General features: G+C 45.1%; 1 protein-coding gene across 1 annotated transcript in view; it reads left to right on the top strand.

Moving 5' to 3' along the window:
* Positions 1-300: 300 nt before the first annotated feature.
* Positions 301-15,545, top strand: part of BFSP2 (beaded filament structural protein 2) — a 67,097-nt gene continuing 51,852 nt past the window's right edge. The window contains exon 1 of the mRNA XM_032408687.1: positions 301-1,094. Within this exon, the coding sequence (XP_032264578.1) occupies positions 606-1,094 (489 nt within the window). The 5' untranslated portion in view covers positions 301-605. The remainder of the gene's footprint in view (positions 1,095-15,545) is intronic.

The raw sequence follows: 15,545 nt of genomic DNA, 5'->3' as shown, positions 1-15,545 counted from the left end.
CAGGCTTCATTTGTTTCTCTTGAGTTCATGGGGCTACCTCCCACCATGGGCGGTTCACACCCATTTCCATCGTCTGTCATCTGTGTGGACATGCATGCACATTCACACATTCACATACACAGCACACACAAGGATGTAGAAAGCTCTGAAATCGGCCCTGGAGCACCTGGATTCAGTTCTGGCTCAGCCACTCACTACACTTGTGATCTGGTCTCTGAGCCTCAGTTCATTCATCTGTGAAATGGGGCTGCTTAATGCCTGCATTGCCCTCTCTTAGGTAGTGAACTACACAGACCCAGATGAGCTACCTCCACAGCCTGCACTGATCCAGCCTCCCCCACCACCAGTGGAAACATCTGGGAGGTCAGACACATGACCTTGCAGAGAATGCATGAGTGCCTTTCTGCACTCAGCCCTGGGCAGGGCCCATTTCTCTTTCAGCTCGGTGAATGGTGGAAGCTCATGGAAAACAGCAGACAAAGCAACCCTGGGGATAGGGGAGCTTCCAGAGAGGCCCACAACCGGACCACACAGACACTGGGGCTGGAAACCAAAAGCCACTAGGCTCTGTAAACCCACTAGGCAGAGCAGAGGCAGAAGGGAAGATGAGCACAAGGCGGGTGGTGGTGGACATGCCCACTGGGGCCAGCCCCAGCATGCCCCTCCAGAGGCATAGGGCATCCTTCGGGGGAACATGGTCATCATCCTCCCTGGATAGCCCCACAGCCTCCAGGACCAATGCCATGGGTGGTCTCATCCGAGCACCCAGAGTCTATGTAGGGATGGCGCCCAGTGGGTACGCAAGTGGCCTGGGCACACGAGTGACACGCCGGGCCCTGGGCATCAGCAGTGTTTTCTTGCAGGGCCTGTGGAGCTCAGGTCTGGCCACAGCACCAGCTCCGGGTCTGGAGAAGAACCTCAGTACCGTTGAAGACCTGGGGGCTTGCCTGGTGGAATACATGGGCAAGATCCATGCCCTCGAGAACGTCAGCCAGGAGCTAGAGGCACAACTGCGGATGCACCTAGAGAGCAAGGCCACACGCTCGGAAAGATGGGGTGCCCTCAGGGCCTCCTGGGCCAGCAGCTGCCAGCAGGTGAGTGTCTGGGCCATGCCCACGGGCTTTGCATAGGGCCAGGAGAGGATGCCGACATCCGCCCGAGGGGTCATTATCAGAGAGCAAGAATGCTGAGGCAGGGGCAGGGGAGTGAATGGTCTGAGACCAAAGAAACTAACTATAACCTCTCATCCTTTCGTGCTAAAAAATTCTAATAACGATGAAAACAATATCGACAGCTACCATTTACTGACGTAGACTGCGGGCCAGGCCCACAATAATCCCTGTACACGCACTATCTCCTATGTTCAAAGCAATGCTATGCAGGTGCTCATTCACTCATTACATTTTTCAGATGAGAAAACGGAGGCACAAAGGAATTATGTAATTTGCCTAAGATCATGCAGCCTGCAGGGAAGCTGAGCTTTCAGCCTGAATTTTTCCAGTTCCAAGGCTTGCATTTGTCCGGTTACCCTGGGCTGGCTCTGTAACCTTTGTGTTAAGAAAGGGTTTTTACAGCCATCATCAAATGGATGTGGCACCAAAACCAAGGATAAATGGAGGTGTGTTCCTATATCCATCTGCTGCAGTACTGTCCAATAGAAATATGAGCCATGGGTGGTCTCATCCGAGCACCCAGAGTCTATGTAGGGATGGCGCCCAGTGGGTACGCAATTGACAAGTAATTGACAAGTTTCTATTACCCACAGTAAAAAAGTAAAAAGAATCAGGTGAAGTTCATATTAGCATATCTTATTTAACTCAGTATATTTTAAATGTTATTTCAACAGATAATCAATATTTAAAATATTAGTGAAATAGTTTACACTGAAATAGAACTTTCTGCAGTGATTGAAATGTCCTGTATCCACACTGTCCTATCTGGTAGCCACCAGCCACATATGACTATCGAGCACATGAAACGTGGCTAGTAAGACTGAGGAATTGAATTTTTATTGTATTGTATTGTATTGTATTGTATTGTATTGTATTTCGTTAGCCACATGTGGCCAGTGTTGTCTTATTGGACAGGGCAGGACACAGAGGTTTCATCTTTCTCCCTTGCTTGGTCAGGATGTGCTCTCCAGGGTGATTTCTGTAGAGCGCTGAGCTCATGTGTCATGTCTGGCCTGCAGCTTCTCCCACCATGACTCTAGCCAGCATCGCACAACTCATCAGGTCTCTGCGGGTGGCTGGCTTCTCCTCTCCCTTCCCTCCCCCACCTCCACCCAACAAATGCTGGCCTTGGGATCCCTCAGAGCCACATCAGCCTCCAACTCTGCTAGGAACTGCCAGCTTGGACCCCTTGCACCCTAGGGCCCAGCATGCACTCCCCAAGCAGAGGTCACCAACTTCCATTTGTGTGTGGCTGGGCGTTGCAGTGCAGGCACACTCAGAGTTTCCCCCACTTCCCCTACTGCCTCCCATTTCATCCTAGAGTGCTTCTCCTTCCCTGTCAGTCAGTACCCAGCCGTCAGCTCAGGACATGTGATGTACAACACTGTCTTCTTGGCTTTCCTCTGGAGCTGTTGTTCTGCTTACATCCATCTCGGCTGGGAGGGAGAGCCATTTTAGAGCAGCCTGGGGCTTAAAGCTGCAAATCTAAGACGGCCATCCCTCCTGGACTCTCCCCAGCAGTCCTGATTCCAAATATTTGTGTCCTAGAAACCAGAAGACCATCCCTAGGTATTCCAATATTTCAGCATCTGCAGGACAATTTCTTGCATTCAAATGCCACGCAGACTTTTCACGAGAAGTCAGGCATCCCAATTTCTAAGTCAAAAAGTATAGACAGAAAACTTAGTCCATATTCAACAGATACTGATGTGATCTGGCTCCAGCTAGCTCTGGGGGATTGGCCAACTTCTCTAAGCCTCAGTGTCCTTATCCATAAAATGAGTATAATGGCACAGCTACTCTAGCAAATCCGTGGATAGCTAAGTGGCATGGTTCCTGCTTGCCGGCAGACTACAGATTCAAAAACTGCACCATGGCAACAGCACGGCCCCACTGCTGTCGGAGCCAAGACTGGGCAGCGGGACATTCAGGCCTGCCGCTGATGGTCAGAATCCCAGACGAGCGTCTTTTCCTGTTCACTGACCCTAAGTGAGATCCTTCACACTAATACAGAGTTCTCTTCTTCTGCTTTTGCTTAAAAACAGGGACTTGAAGATACGGTTAGACCGACCTGTAAAATGTATTTCTGTATCACACAGCCTCGCCTTCCAGCCATATTAAGCTCTGTTCCACCAACAAGAACCAAAGAAAATTCTACAGATTTGAGAAATGCACATTAATTTTCCTTTGCTGTAGTGACAAAACTGACCCACACTATCCACCCCTCCCAGCTTCACCATAAAGCTTTAAGTGATGCCTGTTCTCCCTCCTGGTATTCTCCACCCAGTCAGCAGCATGATCTTTTGGACATGTGGGATCTGACTACGTGATGTCCCTGCCCAACACCTTTCTGGGCTCCTCATTGCTGACAAGACACAGCCCATAACCCTGGGCTTAGTCTACAAGGCTTAGAAAGACTTTCTTCACTCATGGCATTGCAGATACTTAAAACCGTGTACATGATTGATACTCCTCAGTGAGCAGGATCCCGCTTCAAATCCTGGTTCTGCCACTTACTTGGACCAGCCAGTCCTCTGCTCTGTGTCTCCCTTTCCCCATCTATAAAATGGATGAGCACCTCCCAGGGTCATTGTGAGCATGAAATGAAATAAGATGTGAAAAAAGAGCATTAGAGAAGGGCGCCTGGGTGGTTCAGTTGGTTAAGCATCTGACTCTTGATTTTGGCTCGGGTCATGAACTCAGGGTTGTAAGATCAAGTCCCACATTGGGCTCCATGCTGGGCGTGGAACCTGTTTAAGATTCTCCCTCTCCCTCTCCCTTTACCCCCACCCCTGCTCACACATGCTCGCTCTCTCTCATAAGAACTGTGAAGTACTGTGCACATGCAGCAGGCCATCCTGAGTCAGAGTGCCAGTCCTCTAGGGGCAAGATCTCTGGCCAAGGGACTTGCCTCTGGAGGCCACAGCCCCCCTTCAGGGCCTTGGCTGGACCCTTTCTTCCTCTCTCCACCCCTAACAGAATCCTTTTCACCCAACAGCCACAAGATGACAGCTCCCTCCCAAGCCCCATCTGCCCCCAAACGACAGGCCCAACTTCTGGCTACTCAGAAACAAAGCCTTTCCCACTGGGGAATGGGGGCCCCACTGCATTCCAGGGTGCTTTGTCATGGAGCCCTAGACCCACCAACCAGCCCAGTCCCCATAGAAGTGCAGGAGGGGCACCACCGCCAGGGCCTCTAACCTAGACTTGGAGAACAGACTACCAGCAATTCATTTATTTCAGAAAGTGCTGCCTTCCCCTCAGACGGGCTTCAGAGGCAGCCATGCCATGCTAAGAGTTTCTGGGCTCCAGAAAGCCAAAGCTCTCAGCTGCCCAGGCCCATGACCCCAGGAACCCCAAGCCCCTCTTCACCTCCACCCACCCACCCCCACCTCCAGCAAGGGCCTGGTCACAGACCCAGGGAGGGTCAGGTTTGCTTCTTAGGGCGGGGCATGGATCCAGGGCTGGAAGCACCACAGTGTACTTGTCAAGCGACTATAACAGAAGGGCAAGCCTTTTGTCCACCCTTGATCCAGGTACCTCCAGAGTGGCACTGGGGTTCAGTACTCTTAGGATTACCTATCCTCCATGGGTTGGAGTGGCCAGTCCGTGGGAAAGGGAGATGCCTGGCTTCACTCCTCGCCTCCCCCCAACTCACCAGGACAAGGCACGTCAGTGCTGTCGCTGGCAGGAAGGGTCACCCAGCAGTTGGTGGGCCACACAGTGCCCCAAATGGTGGGGCAGGGCCCCTGGTGGGGGGGGGTGCCTAGGAGAGTTTCCTTTTGCCCCATTGAGTATCCTTGTGTCTGAGGATGTGCAAGATTAAATAGCAAAAATTACCATGACAAATCAAGAAAAAAACATAAAGCTTCATATTTTACCACATTTATTTATTTATTTATTTATTTATTTATATTTTACCATCTTTTGAAGCACCTTTCCCCCTGCCTTTTGAACAAGGAGCTCCACATTTTCATTTTGCACCAGGACCCACAATCATGTAGCCAATCCTGGCTAGGGGTACTGTATATGAAGTTCCTTTTCACTTCCAAACCTCTCTCTCCTCACTCCTCTGTTGTGTTAGAAACTCTCAGACACTTCTGCTAAGCAGTAAAAACAGACAGGAAAACTCCCAGGTGATGGCCATGGAAGCCAAGGAGGGCACAGTCCCTGCCCTTTGCTTGGATAGAAAGTGGTTCTTTTCCTCTCCTGCTTTGCCAAATGCTCCTGCCCTTTCTTGCCAAGTGAATGGTGCTAATAGTAAGCTCCAGCGGCAACATCAGGCCCTTTCATCTTCAAATATGCCAAACTGCAAGCTTGGAATTAGGCAGCCTCCTTGCCTTGGAGCTGCAGATAAAGGGAGAGTGGGGACAGAGGAGGGACGTGGAGTCTCAATGCACAAGGAGAAGGAGTAAGCCAAGGCCAAGGCCAGACAGATGCTGGCTGGGAGAGAAAGGGGAACCTGGAGGCTTCGGTCCCACTGCAATTATTGGTCTCCAGGGGAGAAAATAGCAGCTTACATCTCAGACAGCAGAGGTTGTTAGCTGGAGGAAAGGGAAATCAAAATTATTGAAAGGCAAGAGAATTAGAATTTAAAATGGACCTGATTTGAATATCTTTCCTGCTGTTCACAGTTCCTCTTTCTGTCCCTTGCAGAGAGAGAGCTCAGACTCTGGGGATCAGCCTATTTGGGGAAACTGCTGGAAACTCAGGCAATCCAGGTGAGGGCCAGCTCTCTCCCCACAGAACCTGTAGTCCTAGCAGCTTTCTAAAAAAAAAAAAAAAGAAAGAAAGAAACAAGAACTAACCGCCCACCCCCCCCCCCCCCCGCTCCAGCCCCAACCCCCCACCAACCCTGAATAAGAAGAAGGCAACAGGACCATTGTTCTTGATTCACAACCTGGTGTCCCTGAAAGGGGGAGAAAGAAAGAACCATGAGCTATTTATCTGCAACAGCCTGAATACATTTACCCAAGATAAACCACCCCATCTATTTCTTTTTTTTTTTTTTAAGACTTTATTTATTTATTTGAGAGAGAGTGAGGAAGAGAGAAAGCACAAGTGGGGGCAGAGGAAGAGGAGAAACAGGCTCCCTGCTGAGCTGGGAGCCCGATGCAGGGCTCGATCCCAGGACCCTGGGATCATGACCTGAGCCGAAGGCAGACATTTAACTAACTGAGCCACCCAGGTGCCCCATCCCCATCTATTTCTTAATACTGTACATGCACTTTGTTTGGTCAGAGCAGGTCAGTAAGGTAGTTACTTTGTTAGCCAAGTTATAAGGGACACTAAAGTATCATTTCAAATGTAACTATACAGAGAAAAAAAAATGTATTCAGGAGAATTCCTCTCAGGGAGAGTGACATATGAGATTGGAAGAAATCTTTTGATGGAGCAGGGAAAAGAAGGAGGCATGAAGCTGCTCCCAAGGGTCTTGGTGGAGTAATATAGGTGGTCACCAAATTGCTTTCTAAGAAGGGTAGTTTTTGATTTCCTGGGTGGGGGTAGGGAGGGTCTTGCTTTGCTAAGTAGAGTATATCCGTGCAGAAACACAGTAGAATATATCTGCCACAGAAGACAGGGGAGACAGTAAGTGCTCTCACTGGGGGACACTCTTCAGTCTCTTAAGATCTCTTAAAATATGAGGGCCATTTTGAAGAGTAGAGGACAGGGGAGTCCTGGTAATGAAAAATAGGGAATGTGCTACAAAGACTGAGGATTCTGAAGCCAGAGAGTCTGTAGGTCACACTCGGGCCCAGCAAGGTCTTTGCTGATCTTGCTACATCTTGATTTCTTACCTGGATAATAAGGATGTTTGGAGACTTTCTTGACATGATGAAATAGCTAAGAAAGAAATACTAGAGGACTTCCCGTAGAAATTAAGAACAAAATAAGAATGCCCTCTATCTCTACTGTGCTGTAACATTGGTCAGAGGCAGGGGGCACCTGGGTGGCTTAGTCGGTTAAGTGTCGGCCCAGGGTCCTGGGATCGAGCCCCGCGTTGGGCTCCCTGCTCAGGAGGAAGCCTGTTTCTCCCTCTCCTTCTGCCTGCCGCTCTGCCTACTTGTGCTCTCTCACCATCTCTCTGTCAAATAAATAATTTTTTTAAAAAATCTTTAAAAAAATAAAAAAAACCCATTGGTCAGAGGCAGTCATTAATGCCAGACAAGAGAAAGCAATTGGAGGTATAAAGATCGGAGAGAAAAAGGGAAAATGTTGGTCTTTCTGGAAAGCCCAAAAGGATCCATGTGAAAACTACAACAGACAATAAGATAATTTAGTAAAGTAGCAGGTTATAAAATAACATTGAAGACCTATGCTAAATATATATATATATATATATATATACACATATATACATATATTAATTTAATATATAAATGGCTACCATCTCATTTATGATAGCAAAAAATAAAATACCTCTAAATAAACTTAACAAGAAATGTCCAAAATGTATATGAAACAATAATAAAATTCTCTTGAAAGGACAAATGTAAAGAAATACCATGTGCTTGAATATAGACTCAAGAAAAATGTCAGTTCTCCCTAATTTATAAATTTAAGGCAATCCTAATTTTTAAAATATCATTGGGGTTTTTTTTAGAACTAGAAGGGTTTATTATAAATTTTCATTTGTAAAAACAAAAAGGCAAGAATAGCTGAAAAGAAGAACTGAAAGAGGAGGTCAAGGAGGGACACCCAGACATTGCAATATACTAGAGAGTCTCACTCGGAAAGCAGTTTCATGTTGGTGCATAAAAGATGGAAAGACCAAGGGAACAAAATATAAAATTCAAAAATAAGCCCTGCTCCATACAGAAACTTAGTATTGATAAATGCAGCATTTGAAATCAATGGAGGAAAGGACGGACTTTTTAATAAATGGTATTCAGGTAACTGGATAGTCATAAGGAAAATAAAACTGGATCCATCCTTCTTCACTGTACCCTAAATCAATTCCAAATGTATCCTAGATGTAAATGTGAAAAAGGAAACCATACAAGTAGAATGCATGACTGAATTCCTTTATAATCTGGGTGTGAAAGAAGTTTTCCTTGATATAATTCAAAATCTAAAAGCAATAAAGGAAATATCGATAAATTTGATTACCAAAAATTTTTCAATTTTGTGTCACAAAATAACACCATAAGCAAAACTAACAGATAAATGACAAACTAGACAGAAGTATTTGCAAATCTGAATGCAAAGGGTTAATGTCCCTACTCTATAAACAACATTTAGAATTTGCAGTTTTAAAATAAAAGCCGACAACGTGCTTACTGTTAGGTAGGCTGGAGATATAAACTAGGAATTGACATAAATAAAATCTTTAAAAAAATAAAAAATAAAAATAAATGAAAGTGGCTCTTACCTCCATAAAAAGATATGCAACTTCACTCATAAGAAGAGAAATATGAACAAAACAAAACAAAAACCTACCTGAGATACCATTTTCACTTATCAGATTGGCAAAACTCCTAAAGTGCATCAATCTGTTTTGTTGGTGAAGTGCTAGGGAAACAGCCAATTCCACAGTGCTGATGGGGAAAAACATGTTACAGTGTCTACGGAGAAGAACTTGGCAATATCTAGACAAACTGTATATGCATTTATGTACGTGTAATTTAATCCAGCAATCCCACCTCTAGGAATCTCTCCTGATGACACATTGGCAAAAATGCAAACAAGAAGTATGCACAAGGCTGTTCATTTCAATCATATCCATAATGCCAAAAGACTGGAAAAAACCCAAATACCTAGCAATAGGGGCTAGCTGAATAAGCAATGCTACATCCACAAAAGGAAAGAGGAAGGGGTCTGTAAGTATTATGGAGTGATGATCTCTAGGATATAGTGTGAGCTGAAAAGCAACGTGGAGAGAGTGTATATTTCATCCTACCATTTATCTGAGAAAGAGGAAGGTATATGAATATATGCTTACATATTCACCTGTAACTGGAAAAACCAACCACAAATGTTTTTAAATGATCACTTACAGGAGAAGGGAGGGAATAGGGTGGAAGGGAAAGGAATAGACACTAGAATTCTTTCAATTTATCTTATTATGTGGAGATGACTTTGGAACCATGGAAGTATTTTACAGAATTATAAAAGTGACTTTTAAACCACAGTCATTTGTACATCTCTAGTGGGATGCAAAAGGGTACTGAAAAAAGAATCTTAAGTCATTTTCAGTAATCATATTGTTGGTGGCATTGTTCATATTATTCTAACACTGGTGTGTGTGTGTGTGTATGTGTGTATACTGTGGGATAAAGCCAAAGAGTAATTATATTTGTGTCATTGAGAATTGAGACTTTTAGTATTGGTAAAAGGAGATACACTTGTAAGGCAGATTAAATTTAGTGACAATTCTCTAGTCCTGAATTTGAATTGGAATTATCAGTATAAAATCATGGTGTATGTGATCCTAAAATAAATGTATACCCATTTTCTAGCTCCATCCAGTGAAAAGAACTAGAAACAATTGCCAACCCAGTGGCAATGAGCATTTTTAGCCTCAGATTTTGGTCACTAACTACCATCTTCATTAGAAGAACTGAGGCTCCTTAGTTAGAGAAATGGCTGAATCCAGGTTTGGGAGCAGTAAGTGTAAGAGATGAATCTGAAACATCTCATTATACCAAAATCAAGGGAGCTATAAAGAACTTCTAGAGTCATGTCAAAAGACTTAGGAGCCAATTTGAATAAGCTCCCACTAATCAAAGATGGCTACGTATCAATAAGAATATTAACTGCTAAAAAAAAAAAAGAATATTAACTGCTATGGATTGAAACACATCAAATATGTTAAATCAGTGAGTTCAGTATAATACAAAAAAAATCCCACTTATTAGTTGCCTTGGAGTCTGCTGGGGAACCAACTCATTATTTTGAAACTGGTAAATAATGAGAAGGAATTAGGAATTTTTCCTGCCTTTCCTATAAGAACTGAGGATCCATCATCATTTTTTAAAAAAAAAGAACTGAAGAGAAGAATTACCCTTTTATAGAAATATTACACTAAGAAACAAATAATGTAACTATTAACTATTTTATTTATATTTATAACTAATATTAATCATTAAAATAGAATTCAAATATCAACACTTTGCAACCATAATAAAATAATGGATCTAGGCAATAACAATCATCAAATGGCTACTAATATCAAAAAAGAGAGACCAGCAGACGTGTATACTTCCTGGTGGAGTATACAACATCACCTATGACATAGTCTTGACAGAAAAAGAAAAAGAAAACTGAATGTGATTGAGCCTCAAAATAAAACTACTAATTTACAGAAAATACAGAGGTCAGATGAACATGTGAAATGATGCCACTGGGATGGAATCAGCAAGACCCAGACTGTTAGGAAACTGTAAAACTAAATACCCAATTGTTTCAACAAGCAAACATTGCAAGGGACAAATAGGGAGGTGAGGGGGAAGCCTATAAATTAAAAGAGATTAAATTGACATATCAACCCACTGAAATGGACATTATTTGAACCACTATTCAAGCAAACTGTAAAAAATAGACAACTGAGGAAAGATAAACTAGGTATTTGAGGAATTGTTATTAATGTTTAGATGTTATTTTTAGATTTTTGAAAGTTATTTTTTATTTTGTTAAAGATTTATTTATTTATTTTTCACCAAAAGATTTATTTATTTATTTGAGAGTGAGACAGAGAGAGAGCGTGTGCGCACAAGCAGGGGGAGGGGCAGACAGAGAAGCAGACTCCCCACTGAGCAGGGAGCCAGACACAGACTTGATCCCAGGACACTGAGACCATGACCTGAGCTGAAATCAAGAGTCTGACCTAACTCCCCGTCACCTGCAGGTGGTCTAACCTAACCAACTGAGCCACCCAGGTGCCCCAAAATTTATTTTTTTAAAGCATCTTTAGAATTTAACAAGACATACTGAAATATCGGAAGAAGAAATAATGATATCTGGGATTTGTTCAAAATAATCCAAGGCAGAGTAGAAATAAGTGAAACAAAACAGGCCATGCATTTGTAATCATTGGAACTGGGTGATGGGTATATGGATGAAATAATGTATGTAAATTGCCACATGCATAATCAATGCCCAATTAAGTTTGTGGAATTGAATAAATGAGAAGCTACAGACATTGAGTAGTAACATAAACAACTGTGTTTACCTACATGTATTCATGAGTTGTTCAACCCACCCATGCTGCAGGAGTTTAGAGAAGAGACAGGATATTGACTGGTCCTCAGTGAGAGTACCCCAGGAGGTTGAGTCTAAATGTGGGACCCAAAGAACATGCCAGAAGATGGCCCTTCAGACCGGGGGCCAGCATGGACAAGGGTTGGGAGTCAGGATCCAGTCTGACCATCTGCAGAGCAGTCTATGCATGGGGCAGATTTCTCAACTGTCAAAGAGAAATTTTGCACTGAACACTTGTTAAAGTCGGCAAGACATATTTTATTCAGACTACTACAGTAGGGGAGAGACATTTCAGTATAGAATGAGCTCAACTCCACTGAAACAAAAGACAGAAGGCTTTTTAAATGCTGGGTGTGCTAAAGGAAAAGTACGGAAGGAGTTTAAGGGAGGGGATGGTGTATGTGATTAGGCCATCTGTGTTTGCTAATTGGTGCTTATCCAGAGGAGAAACACACTTCTCATAGCTTTATGACAGGAGCAAATTAGAGGAAGACGCCCACCAAAGTCAGCATCCCACCCTCGCACGGGAGCTGGGAGGGAGCTATCTCGCCAGAAGTAAGCATTTCACAGAGATTGTTCCCAGGTCCTTGAGGAAAGATTCTGGGTTGTAGAAGATTTACATCTCCTAGGGGCAGAGAAAGGATTAACAGTTCTAAGTTTCCTAAAATAACTACCAAGGAAAAGGGAGGTCAGGGCCTCTTGTCAGGTTTTAGCTGGAATGGAACAGTAGATTCTTTTGGCAGCATTGACCTTTCTCAAGCAAGCATGTTAAGGGGGCTAGGTTCATGCTAGGGACCTGGTCTGGGGCCAACAGAAGCCATGCCAGAGTGTGGTCAGGTGCCTTAGTGTGCGGGGCTAGATGACGTCATTTATGCCTAGAATTTTCATTCTCACCACTAAGCACCAAGCGCCTCCCGGTCTCTGCTCTGTCCCCCTCACCTCTTTATTCTGAGACCCAGCGCGGAATGGGCATGCCACGGCCCGCAAAAGGCAACCAACAAATGGGCAGCCAAGGCTGAATACAGAACCAGACTTAAGATTTTCAATAGGAACCCTGAAGTGACAGGCAGGGAGCTCCCTTAAAATCCCACGCCACATTGAAATACAAGCAACAACCTCAATGTCTAATACAACTAAATAACACAGCAGAATCCTCTGCAGCTGTAAAAAAAAAAAAAAAAAGAATAAGGAAGCTTGTTATATACTGAAGTGTGACTAGCACATATATATATATATATATATAAAACCTGACAATATATATATATATATATTTGAGTAAAAAGACAGGCTGCAAACCCCCATGTATGCTCTGCTACTATTTGGGTCTCTGTAATGTGGGGGAGCAGACTGTCTGGAAACATATAGAAGGGGTGGTAGCAAAGTATGCTTCCGGTGAGGACGGGAGACAAGAGTAGGAGCAGGTGTACTTTGCGCTATGTGTACTTTCTGCAGTGTTGGGATGTTTTCCCTAGGTTTTAAAAAATGAAGTAATAAATAAAACTCCTGCCAGCGACCTGGGGCGGGAGTGGGGGTGTTCCAACCAGGCCCAGGGCAGGTGAAGCCCTCACAGCCTCACAGAAGCTACTGACATGTCCCAGGGGGAGAGGAGAAGACTCATCTGCACACTCTCCTCTCAAAGCGAAAACCCAACAAATTAAATTAGCACATATAGGAGCAATAGAAAAGCCCTCATAGTGGGCTACACTCTCCAGAAGAACTAAATTAAAATTTAATCCAGGGAGCGGGCACAAATGCCGAGGACAAACGTGGTGGCTCTTTACAGGGAATTATCAAAAGAATGGGTGAACCAAGCAGAATGTTACGCAGGGTCCCCAGTGTTCCTCCAGAGGGTTTATACAGATCCCCTGAAGTCGAGGACTCAATTTAGGGAAATAAAACCTAGTTTATCATCGTCTGGCTGGGGAAATGCACATAAAGACTCATTTATCGGGTTGTAAACGAGTTAATAGAGCTGACGGTCACAAATGCATTATTCAGCAGAAATGAGAAGTTACTTCAGCTGTTATCAGTGGGTAATGAAAAGCCGAGCACAGGAAGTGGAAAACTCCATCACAAAACCAACTTGCTATCAGAAAACAACTTGTAATTTTTATTTATATTTTTCAAGGGCCAATGAATAACCATCTAAATGTGTCAGAGGAAACACCACAGTATGGAGAGAGAAATGAAGTTAGAAAGGCTCCTTCAGGAGACTCAGGGCAAAGTTGGACAAGAGGCAAAGAACTGTGCCTGAATTCTGAGTGCCCGTACCTGCCAGCCCTCACCAGCACCCTGCCCCTCCCTGCACGCCCCCTCGCTCCTTGCACCCCTTCACAGCCCCTCCTCCTGGCCCTGCTGCCCGGAGCACTTCCAGGCATCATCCCCAGCCTGCAATTGGGCCACGCCTTCTTCCTCTTCCTTCCCACTAGGCAGGTAAGAGTCCCTTCCTCAGGCCCACTCCCAGCCAACTCTGAGGAGGAAGCTGATCTCACACCTGGATTTATTATTAGTTACTTGCCAAGGAAACCTGGGCCTCTTAACTTAGAGCCTCGGTGTATCTGCATAATGAAGGTGAAAACTCTCCTGCGGGGTTGTGAGGAGTAAATGAGACAAGGAGGTGAAGCCCTGGGGCATCTTGGGAGTTCACTGGCCCTGTCCCTAAGGAGCTTTGCTTGGGAAGTGAATTGCTTCTGGTGATATTTCAGACCACCTGCAGGTGACGGGGAGTGAGCCCAGGGACCCCCGGTGCAGAGTCTGCACCCTAAGGCCAGCCCTGCCAGGCACTAACCCCGAATTCCTGGGGTTTTGGCCCACATCCCAGCCACCCCCTGGAGCAGGCACAGGTACTCTGGGGGTTCTACAGATTTCCCCCCAAGGTCTCCTAACAAAACCGTGTACTGTGACAAGACTCAAGATCATGGCACGGTCCACACTCTCACTATGAATGGCAGGCCTCGGGCACCAAACTCATTTTGCGTGACACAAGGACTAACAAGAACTTTCATTCACCGTGTCCTTGATTTTCTCGACAACATCTGTGTCACCCAGGATGCTGGGATTATGCCCACTGAATTAGTGTGAGGGCTGGTTCCGACAACGGACGTTATTCCCTCAGGGTCTGGAGGCTGGCAGTCTGAGATGGAGGTGTCAGCAGGGTTGTGGGTTTTTTCTGAGGCCTCTCTCCATGGTTTGTCGATGGCCATTTTCTCCCTGTGTCTTCACAGGGTCTTCTCTCTGTACATCTGTGCCCAAATTTCCTCTTCTCACAACCGGTGGAACTGGATTGGGGCCCCACCCTCAGAGCATCATTGTAATGTAATCACCTCTTTAAAGGCTCTATCTGCAACCGCGTTCTGAGGTCCTGGGAGTTGGGACTCCAACATGTGAATCTGAGGGGGACACATTTCAGCCCATAACCCCCATTTTATAGACAAAGAAACTGAGGCCTACAGAGATTAAGTTCCCCCTTTGAATTAGTGTCCCCACCAGGACCCACTCGATGTTATTTCCACCCCCAAAGTATTATGAAAAGTCTCCTGTGGTCCTCATTTATAAGACCAAGGTCAGTCCTGCCTCAGACCCCAGGTCCTAAAAGGGTATATACTTTGAGTGCCCACTGTTTGATAAGACAGTCATGGTGAACAAGAGCTGCTCTCTGTGAGGAGTTTAAACACCAAGATATGCTTCCTTTTTCTCCTCTTCTCTCTCTTTTAATTTGGAAAAAACTGTCAGAAACCGTGATTGATCCTTAGCCAAGCACACTTTAACTGGAACTAACTGCTGTAGCTAGGATGCGTGAGGCTGGGCGGCTTCCAGCTTGTCAGGCAGCTCAGGACTAGGACTTGAAAGTTTAATAGCTTTGCTGCCAGGAAATGGTGCAGCACCCCCTCCCCTGCCCCAGGGATTTCTACTTTTCTTTTTCAGTGATTTCAATGCTCAGAAAAATGTGCTGAGCAGTCGGCCCTTGAGGCAGAACGTCTGTATCTGAGCAGAGTTCAGGAGCTCCCCGAGGTGCACCACTCCAGCATGGGTGGGAGGACACCTCCTCTCCAAACTCCTGCCAGCATCAGTGCTTTCCACAGGATTTTGGGCTGGGTCCCTGTCCCCTGCAGGGTGATCCCCTCCAGGAACCTCCAGTTCCAAGTACTACTTGAAGAGCTGAGGGTTCAGCAA

Source organism: Phoca vitulina, unplaced genomic scaffold (assembly GCF_004348235.1).
Source record: "Phoca vitulina isolate PV1807 unplaced genomic scaffold, GSC_HSeal_1.0 scaffold10, whole genome shotgun sequence".
Classification (NCBI taxonomy): Eukaryota; Metazoa; Chordata; class Mammalia; order Carnivora; family Phocidae; genus Phoca; species Phoca vitulina.
Note: the sequence above shows the minus strand (reverse complement) of the source record. Positions and strands in the feature narration are given on the sequence as shown.